Here is a 25,675-nt window from a genome sequence, read left to right as displayed (position 1 = left end):
ACCATATGACTTATTTTAGAAAGTGAACTGAACAATTGCAATAAATGAAAATTCTTTTTTTGTTCAAAGTCAACAGATATTTTTCCAGTATTGTCATAGAACTCCCCCCCCAATTTTTATTTGCAAATTTAATGAAGGGGGGGAGGAAACAAAAAGACATATAAATAATAAAAAACACTATCAGCTCACATTAAGGATAGAGATCCACATGAAATTGGCATCTATAAGAAATATGTTCAAATTTAGCCAGACCAGTGAGGTCTTCAGATCACTGCATAGTAGACAGTGGGGGTCTAATTCCAGGCTCAAATTATAAGTCTCTTAGTGACCACAAGGGCTTGCAAAACCTATTTTTGTTGTCCTGACATTAATCCCCATACTGCAGGAATATAATTTTAAAAATATATGGACATCTGCAAAAATATCAAGGATTCACTAATAAAATTAGTCCTGTGGCCTTTTAGTTAGACTGATGCTTGCTCTAGCAACTCCTTGAATGCTGATTAAAGGTGGTCAGATGGGGAAGAAATTTTATTCAGTTCACAGTTAAAGGCAAACCTACAAAAATTTGCTTTTTGAAACAGCCATCCTTTGAAATTTGCACTTCTCAGAATTTTTCAGAGTTATGCAAGTAAATTATCCAGCCAAGTAATGTGTACAAAAATGTGTACCAAAATGCATATACTGGGGTAAAGTGTGCACAAAAATGCATATATCAGTAAAAATAATATACAAAAATGCATTATATCAGGGCAAATTACTTGCAAAAATGTGTATATTAGTCAAACTGCATACAAAACTATGTTTATTAGGAGAAATTTGCACTAAAATGCTGATAAATGTTCCAAGACATTTTTTTTAAAAAAGTCAGAAATTGTTGTGGAAATGTGGAGAAAAGATAGAAAAAATGAGAAATTGGAGAACCATAATTGACAGATTTGTCCATCCCTGGTCAGGAGACAGAGTTAGGTGGGAAGGAAGGAAAGGGAGATTTCTTTTCCCTGAGGGGAAAGGGCCAGAGGAGTTATTGGAAAAAATTAGAAAGAGATTAAAAATATTGTTTTTAAAAATGCCCAAATGGGAAATAGAAAGAGAGATGAAAGTGGCAGTTTGTGGTGGGTAAGGAGCGTGTTACATGTGAAAGGAGAAGGGGAGAAGAAATTACAGGAGATGAGTAAAAATATTTTGAGGGGCACTAGAGTGAAAAATACAAAATAAAAAGCCTACTTCACTCTGGATCAATGAATTCTGTCTAAAATGTAGAGGCAGAGTCACAATACCTCCAGACATACTGTTTGTACTAAGCTTGAGAAATGCCAAACCATGAAACTCCTTTCCACAAAGAAATTGTTGTGGCAAAGAATTTGGAAATGTCTAAAGAAGGATGAGATATCAATAGAAAATTATGGCTGTAACTGCTAGCTGATGATGCCAGACTTTGCCACCATTTTGTGACATGCTGTGCCTCTGCTCCACCATTTTGTGACTGGTGGGCCTCAGTAATTTTCAGTCTTCTCAAGTGGGTCCTGGCCTGGGGATTGAAAGTCTGAGAGCCTCTGTTATATACTGACTTTACACTAGTCCAGTAAAGTAGTCATTAGTCTATATAATACTAATGCATTTTGTTTCTGATAGTTGTTTGTTATTTGGCCACTTTTAAATTGGAGGAACTTGGACTTCAGCATTTCAGGAGAATAATCAAGTCAGTGGATGCTGCTAAAATATGTAAGGTAATTAAAACAGTTGTGCTTCAGCAAAATTTTTAACAAAAATGAAACAACATTTTTGTAAGCTAACATGGGTTAATTTCCCCCCAGGATATCTTAAATTACATATGGCAATTAAAAGCCAGTTACTCTTTAACATTTATCTAATAATATTAGTAGTGAGCCAGGTATTCAACCACCTATGAAAGTGACATGATTAGAACAATTAAGATATATGCAACATTGTAGTAAGCAAAGATTACTGTTGTTAGTATTACTGTTTATTAGATTTGTTAGTTGTTTATTACCCAAAGATCTTACAACATATTTGTTGTAATAAATGTTTTTAAGCTTAGAAATGTGAATGATTAAGTGGTATATAAATATCTAAATAAATAAATAAATATACATTATACAATAAAAAAACCATTGGTAGTACACTGGTAACAAAACAACATCTTTGTGTATCAATAACCTGGGAAAAAAGGTTTTACCTAGCACTGAAAAGATGTCAATGAAGGTGCCAGTAGACCTCAGTCTTTAAGGTGTCACAAGACTTTTTGTCATGACTATTATGATTGCAGTGAATTGTCTTGAGGGCCTCATGACTGAATGACACTCATAACCATCCTTCCAGGGGACACCCACCTTGGGTGCCATCCTTCACCCCCGTCCTCTGGTCTCACCCAGACAACAATACCAACCAACTATACTGACCCAGTTTCTCACCCAGAGTCAGTTCATGTTATGTCTCCTGCCTTGAACTCAGGTGGCCATCAATCCCACTCCCTACAGAAAAACCTCCAGGGGGAGATGCCGTCATCCATGTGGTTCCCCTAAGGCAGTGTTTCCCAAACTTTTTTTATTTTTTTGTTGCTGGACTACAGTTCCCATAATTCCTGACCATTGGCCATGCTGACTGGGGCTGATGGGAGTTGTAGTCCAGCAACAAAAAAATAAAAATGGTTGAGAAACACTGCCCTAAGGGACCTCACAGGGGCAACCTCTGTTGATGTTGTTGTTTCAGACTTGCCCCTAGTGGTGGTAAGCAACTGCCTGGCTTGATTTTAAATGAAGAGCCTGGAATTCAGCATCAGGGCTGCTCCCTGCTCCAGAAGCTGTCCTTTGTAGGTTGTCTTTCTCACACTGAGGCAGCCACTTGTACTCGGCACCATTCTTGCTCAGATAGGTGATGGGAGCTGGGAGGACACAAGTTAATAAGGTCATTGCTCACTCCTTCCAGTGGTAAAGCTGCCTCTTATCTGTTGCTCTTTCCAGCTGGTGTGGCCAGGCTTGATTTTAAATGGCTCAGTGTCAGGTCTGCTTCCTGTGCTGTCCTCTGATTTGCTTTGCTCGACTTAGCTGGGCATAATCTCTGCATTGTGTTACCTTGTCTTGCTAAAATCTGACCTCTGCTTGACCTGCCTTTGCTTCCTGAATCCAGGGACTAGCAGTACATGACTCTGTGTCTCTGAAATCTGTCCAGCACTCATCCCCCCAGCTTCAGCCACTGCCTGAGACAGAACATCTGGAAAATTTGTTAATGAAATATAGAGATGAGTGACAGCACCATATAACTGACATCACATTGCCAAGCTATGTATGAAGTTATCTAGTGGCTTCATATGGATGTTAGTTAATTCTGGAAATAGAACTGAACCTGATAAATAGGCAGCTCTATTACTTAGGTTCATTCTGGTAGAAAGTAATAAAACTATTGCCTCCTGTTAGTTTTTATTGTTTGTGGGTTGGTTTGAAACAGTGGTGTTGCACAGTTTTTTATGTTTTGGGCATTGTTATAGAAACTTGGAAAAGCATAAAGGCAATTTTATAAATTTTAAAAAGGAACAAAATCCCCATGTATTAAAGAATGTAATCAGATATCATGACCTACAGTTAAAAAGCCACTGAGACATCCAAACATCAATAATAATAAAAAGTTCCCTTATCAATCTCCAGACAAAGGTTGTCCACCACATCATTATTCTGTGCTCCTCAGTTAATGAAACACTACCTTATGGGTTGAATCCAAAGTTGCCCTTCAACACACGGAAGGGCTTCTTCTATTCACAGAAGGGACTGAGATTCAGTGAAGGCTCCTGCTGAATGAAACAGGGAGGACATTTCTGCCAATTCCCCTTGCAACCCTCCCACGCCACCTCCCATACTCTTCTGGACAGTTCCCCCCTCCTCAGATTTATGGAGCAGATTTCTAGGAGGTATAGGGTACTGCGGGTGGAAGGACCTGTGGTTGCAGGATATCCAGTAATCTCAACAGACTTTAAACAGACATAGGAGTGGATGGAATCAATTATTTGGCCAACCAAAATACAAAATCGCTCTCATTGTGTAAGGTAGCTACTGGGTTTTCTCTGATTTTAATTCCTTTAGTTAACGAATAAATTGTTTTTAGTTCCTTAGATTCTTTTTCAATGTCACGAATTTGTGCACTTGGATAAAAGATGAATGGAGCCAGATATACGATTCTGTTTTTGTAAAAGATAACTGGATAGAACCATTGCTAAGGTAAGTAATTGTTCATGTTTACTGAGAAGTGAGTCCCAAGGTACCTGATGGGGCTTACTCACAGAAAAATGTGCATATGATTGCAGCCTGGTCTATTAATAAACTAATGACAATTACATTATCTTAAGCATCACTTGCCTCCAAGAATTCCACTTCATCATGGATGCTTTAAAAAAGAGCAATGAGAGTGGCTCTATAATATAGCCAGCATGGATTTTTTCGCATTTCATAATGTTAAACTGAAAATACCCCCATGCCATTCTGCTGTTTCCCATAAGCTCAATTCAAAACAAAACCTTACAAATCTTATAGTCCTGAACTCAGAAATGCTCGCTTAACAACCTGCTTAAGTTTTCATGGTGATACACAAAACACTTACAGAGACTCAAGAGTTCAAAGTGTAAAACAAGAGAAAAAAATCTAGACCCCTCTTGGACTTTCTTCTGTCAGTGGTCTCATAATTTGTTGACATTAATTAAAAATCAGTCATGTTCACAGAGTACCAGTAAACCTACTACTGACTTTGTCCCACACTCTGACCTTCATCTTCTGCAGTTTAAAAGTTTAAAAAATGCCTGGCTGATTTTTAATTAATTTAAGATATTTAACATTGGAGTCAGAGCACAGTCTTGTCCTGATTTTCTGGATGAGTTTCAGTTGGTACAGCTTGAGGACATTGACAAGGTGCTTGGACTGGTGCGTGCAACCACTTCTAGGTTGGATCCTTGCCCTTCTTGGCTAATAAAAGCTAGCAGGACTGGAACAGCCGGCTGGGCCAGGGAAGTGATTAATGCCTTACTGCGAGAGGGAGTGGTCCCTGGCCACCTGAAAGAGGCGGCAGTAAGACCACTTCTAAAGAAACCATCCCTGGACCCAGAAAATTTTAACAATTATAGGCCGGTAGCTAATGTCCCATTCCTGGGCAAGGTCCTGGAATGAGTGGTTGCCAGCCAGCTCCAGAAACTCTTGGATGAAACTGATTATCTGGATCCATTCCAGTCGGGCTTTAGACCCGGTTTTGGCACGGAGCCTTGGTCGCCCTGTACGATGACCTTTGTCGGGAGATAGACAGGGGGAGTGTGACCCTGCTGATCCTCCTTGATCTCTTAGCGGCTTTTGATACCATCGTCCATGGTATCCTTCTGGGGCGGCTCACTGATCTGGGAGTAGGCGGTACTGCTTGGCAGTGGTTCCGCTCCTATTTGGCAGGCTGTCTCCAGAGAGTAGTGCTTGGGGAGCATTGCTCGGCACCCTGGGACTCCAGTATGGAGTTCCGCAGGGGTCAGTTCTGTCCCCAATGCTTTTTAATATCTATATGAAGCCGCTGGGTGCGGTCATCAGGAGCTTTGGAGTGCGTTGCCATCAGTATGCTGATGACACGCAGCTCTATTTCTCCTTTTCATCTTTTTCAGGTGAGTCTGTCGACGTGCTGAACCGATGCCTGGCTGCAACACTGGACTGGATGAGAGCTAACAAACTGAGGCTTAATCCAGACAAGACTGAGATACTGCTGGTGGGTGGTTCTCCTGACCTGATAAGAACATAAGAAGAGCCTGCTGGAGGTAGTGCTAAGGTGAATGTTCTGTTAAGAACATAAGAAGAGCCTGCTGGATCAGGCCAGTGGCCCATCTAGTCTAACATCCTGTTCTCACAGTGGCCAACCAGGTGCCTGGGGGAAGCCCGCAAGCAGGACCCAAGTGCAAGAACACTCTCCCCTCCTGAGGCTTCTGGCAACTGGTTTTCAGAAGCATGCTGCCTCTGACTAGGGTGGCACAGCACAGCCATCACGGCTAGTAGCCATTGATAGCCCTGTCCTCCATGAATTGGTCTAATCTTCTTTTAAAGCCATCCAAGCTGGTGGCCATTACTGCATCTTGTGGGAGCAAATTCCATAGTTTAACTACACGCTGAGTAAAGAAGTACTTCCTTTTGTCTGTCCTGAATCTTCCAACATTCAGCTTCTTTGAATGTCCACGAGTTCTAGTATTATGAGAGAGGGAGAAGAACTTTTCTCTATCCACTTTCTCAATGCCATGCATAATTTTATACACTTCTATCATGTCTCCTCTGACCCGCCTTTCCTCTAAACTAAAAAGCCCCAAATGCTGCAACCTTTCCTCGTAAGGGAGTCGCTCCATCCCCTTGATCATTCTGGTTGCCCTCTTCTGAACCTTTTCCAACTCTATAATATCCTTTCTGAGATGAGGCGACCAGAACTGTACACAGTATTCCAAATGCGGCCGCACCATAGATTTATACAACGGCATTATGATATTGGCTGTTTTATTTTCAATACCTTTCCTAATTATTGCTAGCTTGGAATTTGCCTTTTTCACAGCTGCCGCACACTGGGTCGACATTTTCATCGTGCTGTCCACCACAACCCCGAGGTCTCTCTCCTGGTCGGTCACCGCCAGTTCAGACCCCATGAGCGTATATGTGAAATTCAGATTTTTTGCTCCAATATGCATAATTTTACACTTGTTTATATTGAATTGCATTTGCCATTTTTCTGCCCATTCACTCAGTTTGGAGAGATCTTTTTGGAGCTCTTTGCAATCCCTTTTTGTTTTAACAACCCTGAACAATTTAGTGTCGTCAGCAAACTTGGCCACTTCACTGCTCACTCCTAATTCTAGGTCATTAATGAACAAGTTGAAAAGTACAGGTCCCAATACCGATCCTTGAGGGACTCCACTTTCTACAGCCCTCCATTGGGAGAACTGTCCGTTTATTCCTACTCTCTGCTTTCTGCTTCTTAACCAATTCCTCCTTATCCACAAGAGGACCTCTCCTTTTATTCCATGACTGCTAAGCTTCCTCAGAAGCCTTTGGTGAGGTACCTTGTCAAAAATTTTTTGAAAGTCTAAGTACACTATGTCCACTGGATCACCTCTATCTATATGCTTGTTGACACTCTCAAAGAATTCTAATAGGTTACTGAGACAGGACTTTCCCTTGCAGAAGCCATGCTGGCTCTGCTGCACCAAGGCTTGTTCTTCTATGTGCTTAGTTAATCTAGCTTTAATAATACTTTCTACCAGTTTTCCAGGGACAGAAGTTAAGCTAACTGGCCTGTAATTTCCGGGATCCCCTCTGGATCCCTTTTTGAAGATTGGCGTTACATTTGCCACTTTCCAGTCCTCAGGCACAGAGGAGGACCCGAGGGACAAGTTACATATTTTAGTTAGCAGATCAGCAATTTCACCTTTGAGTTCTTTGAGAACTCTCGGGTGGATGCCATCCGGGCCCGGTGATTTGTCAGTTTTTATATTGTCCATTAAGCTTAGAACTTCCTCTCTCGTTACCACTATTTGTCTTAGTTCCTCAGAATCCCTTCCTGCAAATGTTAGTTCAGGTTCAGGGATCTGCCCTATATCTTCCACTGTGAAGACAGATGCAAAGAATTCAGCCTCAATTAACACATCATTGGCTGGCAGCAGTAGCTGGGAGGGACCAGCCCCACATATAAATTCAGAGCACCCTAGCGAGGGAGCCTGTTCCACGAGCTAGAGGGAGCCCCAGCTGACGAACCGTCAAGGCCGCAGCTAACAAAGCATCAAGGTGAGTTAAGCAGCAGAGTGAGTTTAGCAGCAGGGCGAGAAGGCCAGCCCCCCCCACTCTGCCCGTCTATTCCCTGACCTCAACTAAACTGCAGTTTCCAACCCATTAACGTAATAAACCTTAAACAAAACCATGCAGGTAAGAAGCTAGCAGGGGTGTGTGGACTTTCCAGTGTTTTGCACTGCCTGCAGCATGTACGACTGTCTGCCTGTTGGACAGAAGTCATGGGTGTGCTCTCCGGGAAGGACTTCATTTCCTTGAGGCCAAGGTGGCTGACCTGGAAAAGCTGAGAGAGGCAGAGAGGTGTGTGAAGGAGGCCTTCAGGGATGTTATAGCTGTGTCCCACTCCAAGGATGATAGCTCTCCTGCTATCACGGAGAACGATGGTCTCGGGGAAGGAGAGCATCCAGCTGAGGAAGAGGGAAACGATGCCTTAGAAGGGACCCATTCCTTGGGGGATGAACAGCTATCCTCTCGTGCCGAGGATATCTCTCTGGGGGGTGGAGGAATCCTTGTGGGTGATTCAATCATTAGGAACATAGACTGTGGGGTGTGTGATGGGCGTGTAGACCGCAAGGTGTTTTGCCTGCCTGGTGCGAAGGTTGCAGATATCGCCCGTCGTTTAGATGGTTTGGTAGACAGTGCTGGGGAGGAGTCAGTGGTCGTGGTGCACGTTAGCACCAATGACATGGGGAAATGCAGCCGTGAGGTCCTGGAAGCAAAATTTAGGTTGCTAGGTAGGATGCTGAAAGCCAGGACCTCCAAGGTGGCTTTCTCTGAAATGCTACCGGTTCCACGTGCAGGACCAGCCAGACAGGCACAGCTTTCCAGTCTCAATGCGTGGATGAGACAATGGTGTCGGGAGGAGGGGTTTGGATTTGTTAGGCACTGGGGAACATTTTGGGACAAGCCAGGCCTGTACAAAAGGGACGGGCTCCACTTGAACCAGAATGGAACCAGACTGCTGGCACTTAAAATTAAAAAGGTGGCAGAGCAGCTTTTAAACTGACTGAGGGGGGAAACCCGACAGGAGCTGAGGGAGGTCTGTTTGGAATAAACCTCCCCCCTGGGTTAAAGACCAAAGAAATGATGAAATTTTAAAAGGGGTAGGCCTAGAAGTAGGCATTGTGAGAGCAGGGGCACAGGATATCAATTCAGAAGGGCAAAATTACCACAGGCCAAACCACAAGTGCCAAAGACACTTGAAGAGAGACACTGCTTACAAGTGCCTGTACGCCCCAGGAAGTATTTAATACTGGGAACGATCTATCATCCCCCTGATCAAAAAGCTTAGGGAGACCTTGAGATGAGATATGAAATTGAGGAAGCATCCAAACTAGGAAATGTGGTAGTAATGGGTGAACTACCCAGACATAGACTGGCTGCATATGTCTTCCAGTCATGACAAAGAAGCAAAATTTCTAGATATTCTAAATGACTATGCCCTAGACCAGTTGGTCATGGAACCGACCAGAGGCATGGCAACCCTGGACTTAATCCCCCATGGGGACCGGGACCTGGTGCGAGATGTAAGTGTTGTTGAACCGATTGGGAGCAGTGACCACAGTGCTATTAAATTAAACATACATGTAAATGGCCAATTGTCAAGAAAATCCAACACGGTCACATTTGACTTCAAAAGAGGAAACTTCACAAAAATGAGGGGATTGGTAAAAAGAAAGCTGAAAAACAAAGTCCAGAGGGTCACATCACTCGAAAATGCTTGGAAGTTGTTTAAAAACACTATATTAGAAGCTCAACTGGAGTGCATACCGCAGATCAGAAAAGGTACCGCCAGGGCCAAGAAGATGCCAGCATGGTTAACGAGCAAAGTCAAGGAAGCTCTTAGAGGCAAAAAGTCTTCCTTCAAAAAATGGAAGTCTTGTCCGAATGAGGAAAATAAAAAGGAACACAAACTCTGGCAAAAGAAATGCAAGAAGACAATAAGGGATGCTAAAAAAGAATTTGAGGAGCACATTGCTAAGAACATAAAAACCAACAACAAAAAATTCTATGAATACATTCAAAGCAGGAGACCATCTAGGGAGGCGATTGGTCACTTGGTGTACTAAAGAACGATAAGGAGATTGCAGAGAAGCTAAATGAATTCTTTGCATCTGTCTTCACAGTGGAAGATATAGGGCAGATCCTTGAACCTGAACTAACATTTGCAGGAAGGGATTCTGAGGAACTGAGACAAATAGTGGTAACGAGAGAGGAAATTGTAGGCTTAATCCACCCGAGAGTTCTCAAAGAACTCAAATGTGAAATTGCTGATCTGCTAACTAAAATATGTAACTTGTCCCTCGGGTCCTCCTCCATGCCTGCGGACTGGAAAGTGGCAAATGTAACGCCAATCTTCAAAAAGGGATCCAGGGGGGATCCCGGAAATTACAGGCCAGTTAGCTTAACTTCTGTCCCTGGAAAACTGGTAGAAAGTATTATTAAAGCTAGATTAACTAAGCACATAGAAGAACAAGCCTTGGTGCAGCAGAGCCAGCATGGCTTCTGCAAGGGAAAGTCCTGTCTCAGTAACCTATTAGAATTCTTTGAGAGTGTCAACAAGCATATAGATAGAGGTGATCCAGTGGACATAGTGTACTTAGACTTTCAAAAAATTTTTGACAAGGTACCTCACCAAAGACTTCTGAGGAAGCTTAGCAGTCATGGAATAAAAGGAGAGGTCCTGTTGTGGATAAGGAGGAATTGGTTAAGAAGCAGAAAGCAGAGAGTAGGAATAAGTGGACAGTTCTCCCAATGGAGGGCTGTAGAAAGTGGAGTCCCTCAAGGATCGGTATTGGGACCTGTACTTCTCAACTTATTCATTAATGACCTAGAGTTAGGAGTGAGCAGTGAAGTGGCCAAGTTTGCTGACGACACTAAATTGTTCAGGGTTGTTAAAACAAAAAGGGATTGCGAAGAGCTCCAAAAAGACCTCTCCAAACTGAGTGAATGGGCAGAAAAATGGCAAATGCAATTCAATATAAACAAGTGTAAAATTATGCATATTGGAGCAAAAAATCTTAATTTCACATATACGCTCATGGGGTCTGAACTGGCGGTGACCGACCAGGAGAGAGACCTCGGGGTTGTAGTGGACAGCACGATGAAAATGTCGACCCAGTATGCGGCAGCTGTGAAAAAGGCAAATTCCATGCTAGCGATAATTAGGAAAGGTATTGAAAATAAAACAGCTGATATCATAATGCCGTTGTATAAATCTATGGTGCGGCCGCATTTGGAATACTGTGTACAGTTCTGGTCACCTCATCTCAAAAAGGATATTATAGAGTTGGAAAAGGTTCAGAAGAGGGCAACCAGAATGATCAAGGGGATGGAGCGACTCCCTTACGAGGAAAGGTTGCAGCATTTGGGGCTTTTTAGTTTAGAGAAAAGGCGGGTCAGAGGAGACATGATAGAAGTGTATAAAATTATGCATGGCATTGAGAAAGTGGATAGAGAAAAGTTCTTCTCCCTCTCTCATAATACTAGAACTCGTGGACATTCAAAGAAGCTGAATGTTGGAAGATTCAGGACAGACAAAAGGAAGTACTTCTTTACTCAGCGCATAGTTCAACTATGGAATTTGCTCCCACAAGATGCAGTAATGGCCGCCAGCTTGGACGGCTTTAAAAGAAGATTAGACAAATTCAAGGAGGACAGGGCTATCAATGGCTACTAGCCATGATGGCTGTGCTCTGCCAGCCTAGTCAGAGGCAGCATGCTTCTGCAAACCAGTTGCCGGAAGCCTCAGGAGGGGAGAGTGTTCTTGCACTCGGGTCCTGCTTGCGGGCTTCCCCCAGGCACCTGGTTGGCCACTGTGAGAACAGGATGCTGGACTAGATGGGCCACTGGCCTGATCCAGCAGGCTCTTCTTATGTTCTTATGTTCTTATGTCATCTGGTGTAAGGACAGGAAATGCACTGATGTTTGCAGTCTGAGGGGGGCATCGCTGGCCTGCAGAGCCCAGTTCATTTCCTGTCCTGGTCCAAGGCAGACGCAGTTGAACTACTCTCCACGTGAGTTGTTTACTTAGGGTTGACTCCTTGTTTTTTCTTCCATTTTATATTGTAAGGGCTAAGGGGGTTGGAGTTTTCTTTTTTTTCCCGTCCCTCTTTCTTGCATTTTTGAGGCTCTTAAGCTCCTCTTTTTTTTTTTTATTGCCCCCTTTAAGTTTAGGGGTCCTTTAAATTTTTGGAGTGAACGGGCGCCATCTTGTCGGCCTCCACTGAACCGCGTGCTTGGGAGCCCAACCCAGGCCTTGCTGCCTGGAGGAGGGGGTATACCCCTGGGAGTCCCTCTCATTCTGGATCCCCAGCCCTCGCCGCTTTGCCTCGCCATGGTCCTACCGGGGTAGAGCGGCAGCAGCAATTCTCTTCACGGCAATGCTCCTCATTGCAACTGTGGCTGCCACTGGGGAGCTGCCAGTAGGCGGGATCCATTCCTTGCTGCAGCTGCAGCCGATGGACCCAAGCAACCTTCCTGGTGGCTGATGATCACCTGGCCAGCGGGTCCGTCGCACCCCACCGGCTCCAGCCAATACAGCAGGGCCAGGAGTTTGTTTTCCTCACCAACCACTGGGGTCCGTGTGGCTCACTGGCGCCCAGGCCACTGCCTCCGGCTTTCTGGCCACCAGCAGACAGTCGCCCGATGGGGCCACCGCTTCCACCTCCTCTGCCTCCTCCCAGCATTCAGCTGGCTGGCGGACCTCTGCAACCGCTTCCCGAGCATTCATTGAGGAGGGAGCAGATTGCGTAACCTGCAGCACCCCCTCCTGGTAAAAATAAATAAATAAATAAAATTAAAAATAAAGAAAATAAGGACAATAGTGATAGAAAATCAACCAATTTTTCCATGCCCTTGACCAACATGCACAAGCTACACTACCACCCCATACGTACGGTGGTACTGGGCAGAGCGCACCTTGGTGAGTTTTTTCAGCCTTTTATGCTACCACCCCATACCAATCGCAGTACTGGGCAGAGCAGCTTGGATAGGCACTTAGGCTTTGCGCTACCACCCCATACCAATTATGGTACTGGGCAGAGCAAGCCGTTGCAGGTGTTCAGATGTTACATGCTACCACCCCATACCAATCGCAGTACTGGGCAGAGCAAGCCTCATACGACACTCAGACCTTAGGCTACCACCCCGTACCAATTGTGGTACTGGGCACAGCAGTCCACTGGGGCACTCAAGCTGGGCAGAGCATGCCTTTTTCGCCTTTATACCCAGTCCTTTGTTAAGTGGCCATTCCACTTCCAAGGCTAACTGGCCCTTTTCCTTTTCCTTTCCTTCATGCCAGTGGACAGAAAAAGGCTCACCACAGCGGTCAGCGAGTTGACAACCTTACCATAGCCTTCCACATGGCCTCCAAACAGGATGCGGCTGAGCTGCCTGTTTCCTCGCTTACACAGTCAGCTCAACCCATGGCGAGCCCGCCTCTTCCCCTGACGGGCCAGAGGGCCGCTCAACCTCCTCCCGTCACCAAGAAATCAAAGAAGACACGCACCAAGGGATCCTCTAGTCAGCCCTCCAACAGGGCTAGACGCATGGGGCAGGAGGAGCAGACACAGATCCCCATGCCCAAGACAGCCCATAACCTCAGAGCCCAGGGCTCCTCAGGGCAGGGGGCAGGCAACGTACCCAACGTGGAGCCCTCAGATGGCGAATTATATGTGATTGAAGCTGATGTCATGGAGTTTCTTCAGATCCCGACAGTGGACACTCCAGTGCTGGGCCTCGTTTCTACATCCATTCTCCGTAAAGGGGAGACACAGCTAAAGGACCCTACGGAGCGCTGGCTGGACTATGCCTTGAAGCGGGCTCACGAAGCCGTCGCCATTGCCTTCAGAGCCTCTAGCACTGCATCAGCCTTCTCTAGGGCCTCCTTGGTCTGGCTGGACAAGCTACTGGACAACCCTGAGCAGGATCCAGAGCGCACTAAGAAGACGCTGTTAAAGCTTCATAGAACAGCGTCCTTCGTCACAGGTGCCACAATGGACTCCTCTCAATTTGCGGCCAGAGCCTTTCTACGGCACACTGTCTGGCTCAAGCATTGGGAGGCTGACAACACAGCCAGGGCCAATCTTGCTACTAGGCCTTTCGCCGGAGGCAAGCTGTTTGGCGACAAGACGCTCAAGGAAGTTCTTGTGGACCCCAAGGAAAGGAGAAAGACATACATGGTGACCGTGAGATGCAAGGGCAGGCGTTTCCAGAGAAAATACGCCCCCTACAACTCTTTCCAGTCCTTTCGAGCTTCTAGACAATCCCCAGGAAGTAGAGACTACAAACCCTCCTCCTGCTACTCATGGCCTAGACCCCACTACAACACCAAGCAGCATCCAGCTCAGGGAGGCTGCTCAGACTACACAGCCACCGCCCCCAGATGTGACGGTCGGGCCTGTCATCAATGATGCCTTACACATTGGGGGCCATCTACTACGCTTCGCCCCCGCATGGGAGGTCATTGGGCGGACGCCTGGGCCCTAAATACTGTCACCAGAGGTTATTCATTGGAATTCTCCCACCTACCATGCCCCAGATACATTCCCTCCAGGCTCCCAAGGGATCAACCAAGAAAGCTCAATCTGTCAGCGGCTGTACAACACCTGGTGGAGATCCAGGCCATAGAGGAGATCGAGCAGTCTCAGCATGGCTCAGGCATCTTCTCTGTCTTGTTTCTCTTGCCCAAGTGGGACCTCTCATGGAGGGCAATCCTAGACCTCAAGCATCTGAACAGGTCAGTGAAGTACCACAAATTCAAGATGGAATCCCTAGCCTCCATCAGGGAAGCCCTGCAGGAAGGCGATTATCTGGCTTCCATAGACTTGAAGGAGGCACATCTCCACATACCAATCCTTCCTGGGCACAGGACGTTTATAAGGTTCTCGCTCGGGCACCGTCATTTTCAGTACAGAGCCCTGCCTTTTGGCCTCTTGTCAGTCCCAAGGGTGTTCACAAAGATCATGGCAGCCGCAGTGGCCCATCTCCGATTTCAGGGAGTACGCATCTATCCGTACCTTGATGACCTGCTCTTGAGGGTGAGCACTTTACAGCGCACCCGGGATCATGTCCACCTTGCCTTAACTCCTCAACAGACTGGGCTTCCTAGTCAACCACGCGAAGAGCTGCCTAGCCCCTTCCCGACAGCTGCAGCATCTGGGGGCCCTGATAGACACAGATCGTGGCCTCGTTTGTCTCTCACCTCAAAGGGTACAAGCAATCAGGGAGACAGCTTCCTCCCTTCGACAAAGCAGATTGGCGGACATCATGAGCCTGGCCAGGGCCCTGGGCCTCTTTGTATCAACCATTCAGATAGTTCCGTGGGTGCGCCACCATACACATCGCCTGCAGTGGGCCCTGATCCCCCATCAGGCAAGCATTGCAAGATGCCGGCACAAACGGATTCCTCTGTCCAGGGAGCTCCGAAGATCCTTCCATTGGTGGACAAGGCAGGACAACATGCTAAGGGGTACCCTAATTACAACGGACACCAGCCTGCTGGGTTGGGGAACACACTGCAACACAGCATACACACAGGGCACTGGGTCAGAGGAGGAGACAAATCACAGCATCAACTGGTTAGAACTCTGAGCAGCCCGTCTCGCCTTCCTTCACTTCAGTCAGCTGTTTCTTCTCAAGAATGTCATGATTTACATCGACAATTCAATGATGAAGGCTCACATCATCAGACAAGGGGGAACCTGATCAAGGAGCCTACAGGCGGAGGCCTCTCTTCTCATGCAGTGGGCAGAGCAAAACCTCACCCTGTCAGCAGAGCACCTCAGCAGGGAGCACAACACCACAGCAGACTGGCTTAGCCGCCAGAGGGTTCTGCCATGGGAGACACCCGCAGGTGTTTGCCAGAATTCTGCTGAGGTACGGTCAGCTAGAGATAGACCTCTTCGCATCAAATCTCAACCACCAGGCACCGTTCCCAGGAGTGGAGGCCGTGGATGCCCTCTCACAACTATGGCCGAAGGGCTTTCTCTACGCATTCCTTCTGGTCCCTCTCCTGGGCCGCACCCTGCAAAAGACGAGGGAGGAGAGGGCCCACCTAGTGCTGATTGCTCCTTGGTGGCCACGGAGACCATGGTTCTTGGAGCTCCTCAACCTCTCAGTCGCAGATCCGTGGAGGCTACCACAGAGGCAGGATCTGCTGTGCTAGGGGCCACTTCATCACCTGGACCTGGATTGGCTGAGCCTGACGGCATGGCTCTTGAGCGGAGAACCTTGAGATGCTCTGGCCTTACGTCACGAGTCATCGACATCATTTTGTCGGAACAGCAGCTATCCATGACTAGAATCTACCAGGCTACATGGAGGACATTTGCTGGCTGGTGTCACTCCAGGAAAATTTGCCCGTCTAAGGCCAGCGCCCCGCAGATTCTCAAATTCTTGCATAGGCGATCCAACTTGGCCTGAAGGCCACTACGTTAAGGAGGCAGGCATCAGCTATATCTGCCTTCCTTTTGCCCGCTTCCAGTCAGCCAGTTGGCAGCAATCTACTGCTCTGGCGTTTCCTCAAAGGAGCTGCGGCTTCACAGCCTCTGACCACCCACTGCCTTCCCTCTTGGGATTTGCAGAAGGTTCTATTTGCACTGCAGAGATCACCCTTTGAGCCGCTAGAGACCATTCCTCTTCAGCTCTTGACTTGAGGTTCTATTCCTCATCGCCATCACTTCAGCGAGGTGCGTCTCGGAGCTGGGCGCCCTGTCGGTTGCATGCCAGCTCTGTACCTTTCACGAGGAGTCCGTTGTCCTTAGAATGGACCCATCCTTCATCTCTAAAATCAATTCCACCTTCCACAGGTAACAGGAACTGATCCTACCGTCCTTTTGTCCCCGACCAGTACACCCAAGGGAAAGGGAGCTGCATTGCCTAGATGTCACTAGGGCGCTGAGGGTGTACATAGACAGAACAAGAAAGCTGAGGTCCATGGAGGCAATATTCATATCACTCCACCCCAGGTCTCTGGGCAAAATGGCCTCAACTCCAACCTTAGCGAGATGGCTAAGAACTTGCATCAGGCTGACCTATGAGGCCAGCAACTTGGCACCACCACAGGGCATTACAACCCACTCAACATGGGCAGCCTCCACCTCAGCAGCCTTCTCCACTAATGCCTCTCTGAGAGAAATCTCCAGAGTGGCAAATTGGTCTTCTCCTTCTACCTTCATTAGACACTGTAAGATAGACCGTTACGCCTTGGCCGAGGCCTCCTTCGGGAGACGGGTGCTGCAGCAAACGATCTCTACAGATTAGTGGGCTCGCCCAACCCACCCAGCTGGGACGGCTTTGGTATGTCCCACGTGATGGACTGGCATCCAGGGAAAATGAACCGTTGGTTCTCACCTGAAAGGTGATTTTACTGGATGCCAGTCCATCATGGCCCGCCCGGTTCAGTACATCAGGGCTCGACCACTATTTCTAGCTTAGAGTCAAGCTGCTGCCAGTGCATTCGAAGGCTCTCATAGAAGGAGAGAGAGAGAAAGAAAATTGACCTTCCGATCATTTTCCTTGTAATTTATGGAACACTTGTTGCCTACGTTATCACCATAGCCATTTTTCTCCATTAGCTATGCTAGGCTGTCGCTGGCCACAGTATTATTAACCTTTCTGGATTCGTGCCAGGACTGCACATAAGCTATTCCAGTATTACGCCTCCAGCGTTACGCCTCGGCGGATGGCATCCAGAAATGAACTGGGGTCTGCAGGCCAGCGACGCCCCCTTCAGACTGCAAACGTGAGCGCATTTCCTGTCCTTGGACCAGACGACAGACTACTACCCACGTGATGGACTGGCATCCAGTAAAATCACTTTCAGGTGAGAACCAACGGTTCATTCTTTTAACTGGAGGTGCCATGGATACAAAGAATGTGCTTACCACTGAACTGTGATTCCTCTCTTGCATGGTCTGTTAGAAAATCATCAAGTTATAAAATGAAAATAAGATTATATTTTTTTTATGTTTGAAGATGGCAGCCCAAAGTGCAACAACTGATCGATCTGCTTGATGTTAAATTAAATAAATACACTCTTACAACTTCAAAGATAACTGAACCAAAGGAGTTTAATTTGACAGTCCCTAATCCACGAGCTATACTGATTCCTGAGCTAATTCCACAAAAAGAAAAAAGAAAGCCCGTGAGTATTTACAAAAAAATTAAAAACCTTGGCTGATTTTTGAAAGTATCTGAATCCAATAAATAAAACAAAATAAAATAATGGAATCTAACAGTTGTTTAAGGAAATGTTTCATATTAGTTACTGAAGATGAAGCCTGAAAAATCCAGTTATTTCTGTAGGGCGGTATCCAACTAAATATATCTGCTAGCGCAAAGACTTCTGGCTGCACAAAGGAACTTCCCCTCCTCTCTCCATGTGTCCCTGCTTAAGCTATTCTGTGTTTTCCCTCAACTCTCTGGAGCAGCTTTGGTGAGGGTGCGGAAAGAAGAGAGGGAGAAGTTCTGTTGCACAAATGGAAATCTTTGCGCTAGTAAATATATTTAGTTGGATACTGGCTGCAATTGTGCAATTGTAACAAAAACACCAGCCATTCTATAAAGTGAAAAATCCCAGTGTAATAATAGCAGCCATTGGAATCAGAAGTTGATGAGAGTCTTCAGTAAGGTGCTTAATCTGCTTTTCAAAGACCCATTTTACAAGGCAGGCAGGCAGTCATCATTTTATTATATTTGACTAATAGCCATTACAAACCAAACTAAGAGATATATATTACAGTAAGGAAATAGAGAGTCAGTTCAATTTAGCAAATCCCCAGCACAGCATTTTATAAGATTCACTAATAGGCAAAAAACCTTGCAGTTTAAGAATGTACCTATAGCCCATAGATATTTCTATCAAACTTTAAAAATCAGGGAAATTGGGCAGCTATAGTGAATGCACCAGGGGAGCAGGAGACCTGACCTCCTCTCTGAGATATTGTACTGCCCCACAAATTTGTCAAAATACAAACACCATTTGGGTTGGTCTTTCACAGTCCAATCCACTTCCTGTGTAGCTTGGAAGAATTTGGAAATGTGCCTCTGAGTATATGGTGAGTGATGGCAACACCTGTCATCTCCAAAGATGGAGATTTACGTTTTTGTATGTTTGTTGGTGTTCTTCTTACTTTGCTCCTTTTCTGTGTTACTACTGTTTCTACAGAGAATCTATCCTAGAAAATTATATTTCTCTCATTGTAGAAATCTGTCAACTTTATTTTTATTAATTTCAAAGTCTTTTTATTGGTCGATGTCATATGATGGTGAAGATAGCTTTTTTTGTTTCAAACTGGAGGTTATGCTCTATTTCTATTTTGGGCGCATTAACAGTTGAATCTGAAACTGCATTTTGATGTAAAATCAGACAGATTACAATATGTTGCTACTTCAGCAATGACTCTAGCTTTTGGGAAAAACAAACTTATCCTGCCCAAGATGAATGTTTTCAGCCTGCTATGCTTAAACTACTCCACTTAAGGAAAGATGGGCATGGTCAATTAAAAACATAGAGCGCACCTTGAATTTTACTAGGATATATTTCACCTCCTATTGTTTTATCTTGTGCAAACTGAGACACTCCTTATGCCCATTGGAAACTATTCTGCAGAACAGTCAGTGCCATTATACCACAATTGTTTTTGGAGCTTTTTTTTAGTGTTGCAAGGTGTTGCTGTAGTTCACATATTCACAGAAACAGAAGCAAAAGAATGATTTCCTATAGGAAACTTCACTAAAATTGCAAAGTAAATCAAACATATTTAAAGTGACTATCTGAACAATATCAACTGTTTTAATATAATTGCTTCCTTCCTGCTAAAACAAGATCAGCACATCACATGTCTTCTTTCTGTTATTTGGGCTGACTGCAGATGTTGCCACCACTCACCATATGCTCAGAGGCATATGTTATGAAATTCTTCCAAGCTACACAGGAAGTGGATTGGACTGTGAAAGACCAACCCAAATTGTGTTTGCATTTTGACAAATTTGTAGGGCAGTACAATATCTCAGAGAGGAGGTCAGGTCTCCTGCTCCCCTATTGCATTCATTATAGCTGCCCAATTTCCCTGCTTTTTAAAGCTTGTAGAAATATCTATGGGCTATAGGTACATTCTTAAACTGCAAGATGTTTTGCCTATTAGTAAATTTCCCTGCTTTTTAGTCCGGGAGGTAAGAAATGGGATCCTGTGCAAGTTTGCTGAGGGGGGCAGGTTTGATCATTTGCATGTTTATTGAGTTCAGTGGGATTTACTCCTGTGCAATCATGCTTAGGATAGGTAAAACTGACCATGGGGAGGTAGGCCTGGAGTGGGCAGAGGAGGAGGAAGAAGGAAGAGGGGAGGAAGAAGGGAGGGGGAAGGGAGAAGAGAGGGGAAGGAGGTGAAAGACAGGTCTGATCATTTGTATGCTTGTTGAGTTCAATGGGATTTACTCCTGTGCAATCATGGCTAGGATAGGTAAAACTGACCATGGGGGAGGCGGAGGGGAGAGTAGAGGGAAGGAAGAAAGGGGAGAGGGGAGCAGAAGGAGTGGGAGGGGAAGGAGGAGATTAGAAGGGGAGGCGGAGGGGTGAAGGAAGAGAGAGGGAAGGGGCAAAAGGAATGTGATGGAAGGGAGGAGGAAGGGAGGGCAGGTTTGAACATTTGCCTGCCTGGACCTTATCAGGAAGAGCTGCAGACTGAGAGGTACTGCTGCAGGGGTGAGACTGTGCTGGGACCATCAAGGGGCTTGCTTTTCTACCTACTTTGCCCCCTCACTCCTGCTCTTAGTGACATTTTTCTGGGGACTGTACTTTACCAGGAAGATGAATCCTTTTGGTTAGCTGTTGTTGCTTTTTAGAAATGCTAGGATTTTGTTAGTTTTTATTTTTTATAAATTGTATTGTTTTTATTTGTATTTTGTATTTGTGTTCTTTATTTGTGTGTAAGCTGCCTTGGGGGCCTTTTTGGCCAAAAAGGTGCCCTAGAAATAAACTGTAACATAACATAACATCTCCATACTTACTGAGTTCAATGGTTGAAAATGACATGGACTGCCTTCAAGTTGATTCCAACTTATGCCGACCCTCTGAATAGGGTTTTCATGGTAAGTGGTATTCAGAGGTGGTTTACCATTGCCTTCCTCTGAGGCTGAGAGGCAGTGACTGGCCCAAGGTCACCCAGTGAGCTTCATGGCTGTGTAGGGATTTCAACCCTAGTCTTCCAGGTCGTAGTGCTAGGATAGGTAAAACTGACCATGGAGGAGGGGGAAGGCAGAGGGGAGAGGGGAAGGAGGAGGTTGAAAGAGGGGATTGGAAGGGGAGGGGGAGGGGAGAAGGGATGAAGGAAAGGAGAGGGAAGGGGCAAGAGGGATGGGATAGGAGGGAGGAGGAGGGGAGAGCAGGATTGATCATTTGCATGGTTTTGGAGTTCAGTGGGATTTACTCCTACGCAATCATGCTTAGGATAGCTGAAACTGACCTGGGGGAGGGGGGAGGGCAGAAAGAGGAGGGGAGAGGGAGGAGATGGGGTGGGTGGGCACTGGGCAGAGGGGAAGCCCCTCTCCTTTCCAAAAGGAAAGCATTGTGAACAGTATAATTGCTTTTCAGCATTTCCCTCACTTTTTTATTCTGCAGCAGGCACATGTAGCCTCCCACCCAAATTTAAACCAAAGCTGTCCCTGGCCACATCCACACCAGACTGTTATTTCACTTTAGATAGTCATGGCTTCTCCCAAAGAATCCTGGGAAGTGTAGTTAGTGAAGGGTGCTGAAAGTTGCTAGGAGATGCCCTGTACCCCTCACAGAGCTTCAAGCAGAGCAGCTGACTGTTAAACCACTCTGGCCACTGGAGCGCTCTCAGGGGAATAGGAGTCTCCTCTCAGCATCCTTCACAAACTACACTTCCCAGGATACTCTGGGGGAAGCCATGACTGTCTCAAGTCTTTTTACACTTTGAACTCTCAATGCTCTCTGACTGTTCTGTGTATCGCCATGAATATTGAGAGGGTTGTTAAGCTTTTCTGAGTTCAGTACTATAGGTTTTGTAATGTTTTGTTTTGCAATGAGTTTATGGGAAGGATCAGAATGACATGGGGGGCATTTTCAATTTAACATTGCAGAATATGAAAAATCCACACTGATTATAGTATACAGCCACTCTTGTGGCTGTATAATAATGGCTTTTGAATTTGTCATTCTTAAATTAAAGTACCTGTAGATTTTTCAGAGGCTGGTCTCAGGAACATTGATGAATGTCACTTCGTGTCATTAGTCTAGATTGGATCTGAATTATATCTGTTAGAAGAAATTATGGGATTAAGCAATGATAATGGTCAGGTAGGCTGAATACTGAGAGGTCAATATCCAGAGGTATCCATTTCTAAGAATGGAATAACTATTTTGCTGAATCAGATCCTGGTTCATCTAATCAGCATTCCGTTTCCCACAGTGGCCAGCCAAGTGCCTCTGAAAGTTCATAAACAGGACATGATGGCTGTCCATCTTCTTTTTCTTTTTCTTTTGTTAATTGGAAATTGTTCTCACCCAGTGGTGATCTCAGTTAGATGGGGGTTTCAGGCAAGATTTCAGGTTCTGGCGAGGAAGGCCTGGCAAATAAATCAAGACAAAATTTAGTTCTCAGTAAGGCAAAGTTGAATTTCTGGTAAGTCAAAGAAAAGTGAGTAGCACTCACTATAGCCCTGTGTGAAGTTCTGACTGAAGAAACATACAAGCAGACAACAGACAGCCCCAGACCGAGACCTAAATCGGGCTTCTGTTAAGTTGGGATAATTTGCGATCTTTCTCCTGAAAGCAATTTTTTAATTTGCTAATTATTGTTATTTTACTAATATTCACAGAAAATTATTTGTTACAAAGTAATCAGTAACGTAATCAATAAACTTTAAGCTGCTCAATATAACAGAATCATATATATATCATATACATCTTGGTACAAAAAAATTGAGGGTATTCTTTCTTATACATCATGACAGGTCACATTGTTTCACCTTGTTATAGTTTTACCACAGTGGTTCCTAGGGTTGCCAGATCTCTGTTTTTCAGCCTGAGACTCTGCATTTTGGGGGTCCTCTCTGGCTCTCCGACTGACTCACCTTAATCTCTGGACTTTCAGCTTTCATTTAAAAACAAAAAATAAGTTTCTAGGTGGTATAGTTCCAGAGATACACACCAAAACATCAGCACACCCCCCCGCAACTTCTTGGTTGCTCTAAGTTCTGCTTTAATCCCTGCCCTTTCAGGTTTTTAGCCAATAAGAAATCAGGGTTGTGATTGACAAGGAATGATAAAGACAAAAATGTAGAGTCAAATTGAATTGTGTGCCTTCAAGTCGATTCTGACTTATGGTGACCCTATGAGCAGCGTTTTCATGGTAAGAGGTATTCAGAGGGAGTTTACCATTGCCTCCCTCTGAGGCTGAGAGGAAGTGATTGGCCCAAGGCTCAGAAACGTACTTTTTCCTGCTTTTCTGAACATCTCACAGATTGAGTAAGTAAGCTTTCAGTCTTTTTCTCTCCTGTGTGTAGGTTTAAATTTTGAAGAGGGCAGTGTTTTGCAGACTTCCCAAATTGAAGCTTTAACCCTCTTTTCTCTTCTCCCAGGCATTTTAGCAGCATTTGAATAACATGTGTTTTTAACTTGCTTATCTGTTGTTATGGGTTTTAATGGTTTAAATTTGTATGCTTGCTTTTAATGTTTTTAATTGTTGTAAACTACCCAGAGAGCTTCAGCTATGGGGTGGTATATAAATGATGATGATGATGATGATGATGATGATAATAATAATAATAATAATAATAAATCTAGTACTTCATTTTCCAGAGTAAACATACCCAGAGTAAACCCCATTGAATTCAATAGGACTTCCTTTTCAGTAGACATAGTTAGGATTGTGCTGTAAATTGATGGGACTTTTGAGTGAATACAGTAGGACCCTGCTCATACAGCGGGTTACGTTCCGGACCCCCGCTGCAAAGCGAAAACCGCTGTAAAGTGGATCCCATTGACTTACATTGACCAAAATGGCGCCTGGTGGCTAAAAACCTCTGTAAAAGCAGAACAAGTGCTGTAAAGCGGGGCTTTTCTACAATTCACAACAGCTGTATTAGCGGAATGCTGTAAAGCGAAGCTCTGTAAAGCGAGGCCCTACTGTATAGGAAAGAATTGTGTTTGTGTTGTATATCTTTCTCTCCCTCTCCAATCCTATTTTTAAAGCAATTAGGCAGGGCTTACTTAGGTATCACATTTTTTATTATGTTAGAAACGAATACTGATTTTATTTTTTTAATGTTCTGCAATGATCAACTGGTTTTGATAATAACAATATGGGGTGTATGTATTTTTACATCTCCAGTTTGTGCGTGTATATGGGAATCTTTCCAACAACCCTGTGAGGTAGGGTTGCAGTCTGGAAACCAAGGCAGCTCATAATAAGAAATAAATCCCTTTAAAATCCAATAACCATAAAAACAAGTATAAACAGTTGCAAAACAGCTTCAAGTGGCATGATTCTGAATTTTGGGTTGTGTGAATGAAGTTGCTTATCACTTGAGGTTGCAGTTCTGTCCCTGTTTGAGTAAGCCCCACTGAATACATTGGGACTTGCTTCTGAATAAATAAACATAGGATTGCACTATAAATATCTTTACAGGTTGTGTAAATAAATATATTTGATAGTCATGCTTATACAAATATTTCTTCATTTATCATATTTTTGGGTTTTGTTTAGGAATCCTGACTGGTTGTGAGATGCTTAGTTTTCTGCCCTACTCATAGGAATCTTGTTGTGGTTGGTATGGTATTGCAGTTAGGAGATCATCACTGTCTTTTGTTTTGGTTTTTCTGTTTGCATTTCATTTACCTTTATCCTCACTCCCTTACATCCATAGAAGCAACAACAGTGGTTCCATGCACTCCACTCAACCTTCTAAAACCCACTGATGATTCACCTTGTTGTTTGTTTCTTGTCCAATAGTGGTAAAAGAGAATTCACATGCTGGGCAGCTTGGCTGCAATTGGTGTTGTTCCTAAGCTACTGTCTGTGAAGGTAGACCAAATCATGTGTGCTTTCTCTCTGTCAATTATATTCACTGGAATTGGGTTGGTTGATAAAGTGAGTTTATAGCAGCCCACAGGGGAGACAGAAAGGGTAGAGAATCTTACTCATTACTCAGACCTCTTTCTGAAGTGAAGGGTCAAATCTGTAAAGAAATTTGGATGTTAAAAGGTACGGGCAGGGCATTCCAGACAGGGGATTGCAAACCCTACTTTGATATGGATATCTTTGTAGAGGATCCCTTGTCAAGCTTTACCAACAACACAATCTAAACCATATCAGGAAAAACTTCCTAACTGTTAGAGCCATATGACAATGGAATCAATTACCTAGAGAGGTAGTGGGCTCTCCAACACTGGAGGCATTCAAGAGGCAACTGGACAGCCATCTGTCGGGAATACTTTGATTCGGATTCCTGCATTGGGCAGGGGGTTGTACTTGATGGCCTTATATGCCCCTTCCAACTCTACTATTCTATGATTCTATATCTACTGAAAAGTAAGTCCTATTGAGGCTTAGTCCCTTAGTAAGTGTGTTTAGAATTGCAGCTCTTTGGAGGCATCCATCTTTATTCCTGAGTGCTCCCATCTAACATCTCCACAACAGTAGGCTTCTTTCTTCCTACAATGGCCTTCGGGTGCCTGTCCTGTCCTGAGGGCACTTGAACCCTTTTTGCCAGAAGCTAATTGGATAGATTAAATGTTCCCTCTCCAGGTTCCATCTTTTAGCTAAGATTTCTATCTTAATTTCCAATCAGATAAATGTTTTTGTATGAATTGTATGCGCCAAGCAACTGTGGTTGATGCTTAATGTATC

At 44.7% G+C, this 25,675-nt stretch overlaps 1 protein-coding gene across 11 annotated transcripts in view; it reads left to right on the top strand.

Annotated features, from left to right (window-relative positions):
• CFAP99 (cilia and flagella associated protein 99) overlaps window positions 1-25,675 on the top strand; it is a 207,489-nt gene that overhangs the window by 59,755 nt on the left and 122,059 nt on the right. For 9 of the 11 annotated variants that reach the window (XM_061629779.1, XM_061629775.1, XM_061629776.1 and 6 more), the window contains 3 exons: window positions 1,636-1,730; window positions 4,120-4,232; window positions 17,778-17,946. In XM_061629779.1, the coding sequence (XP_061485763.1) occupies window positions 1,636-1,730; window positions 4,120-4,232; window positions 17,778-17,946 (377 nt within the window). Of the gene's footprint in view, window positions 1-1,635; window positions 1,731-4,119; window positions 4,233-5,644; window positions 5,746-17,777; window positions 17,947-25,675 lie in introns of all 11 variants that reach the window. The other 2 variants (XM_061629783.1, XM_061629784.1) reach the window with 2 other exon arrangements.

The sequence above is a fragment of the Rhineura floridana genome, chromosome 5 (genome assembly GCF_030035675.1).
Source record: "Rhineura floridana isolate rRhiFlo1 chromosome 5, rRhiFlo1.hap2, whole genome shotgun sequence".
NCBI lineage: Eukaryota > Metazoa > Chordata > Lepidosauria > Squamata > Rhineuridae > Rhineura > Rhineura floridana.
This window is presented reverse-complemented; position numbering and strand designations above follow the sequence as displayed.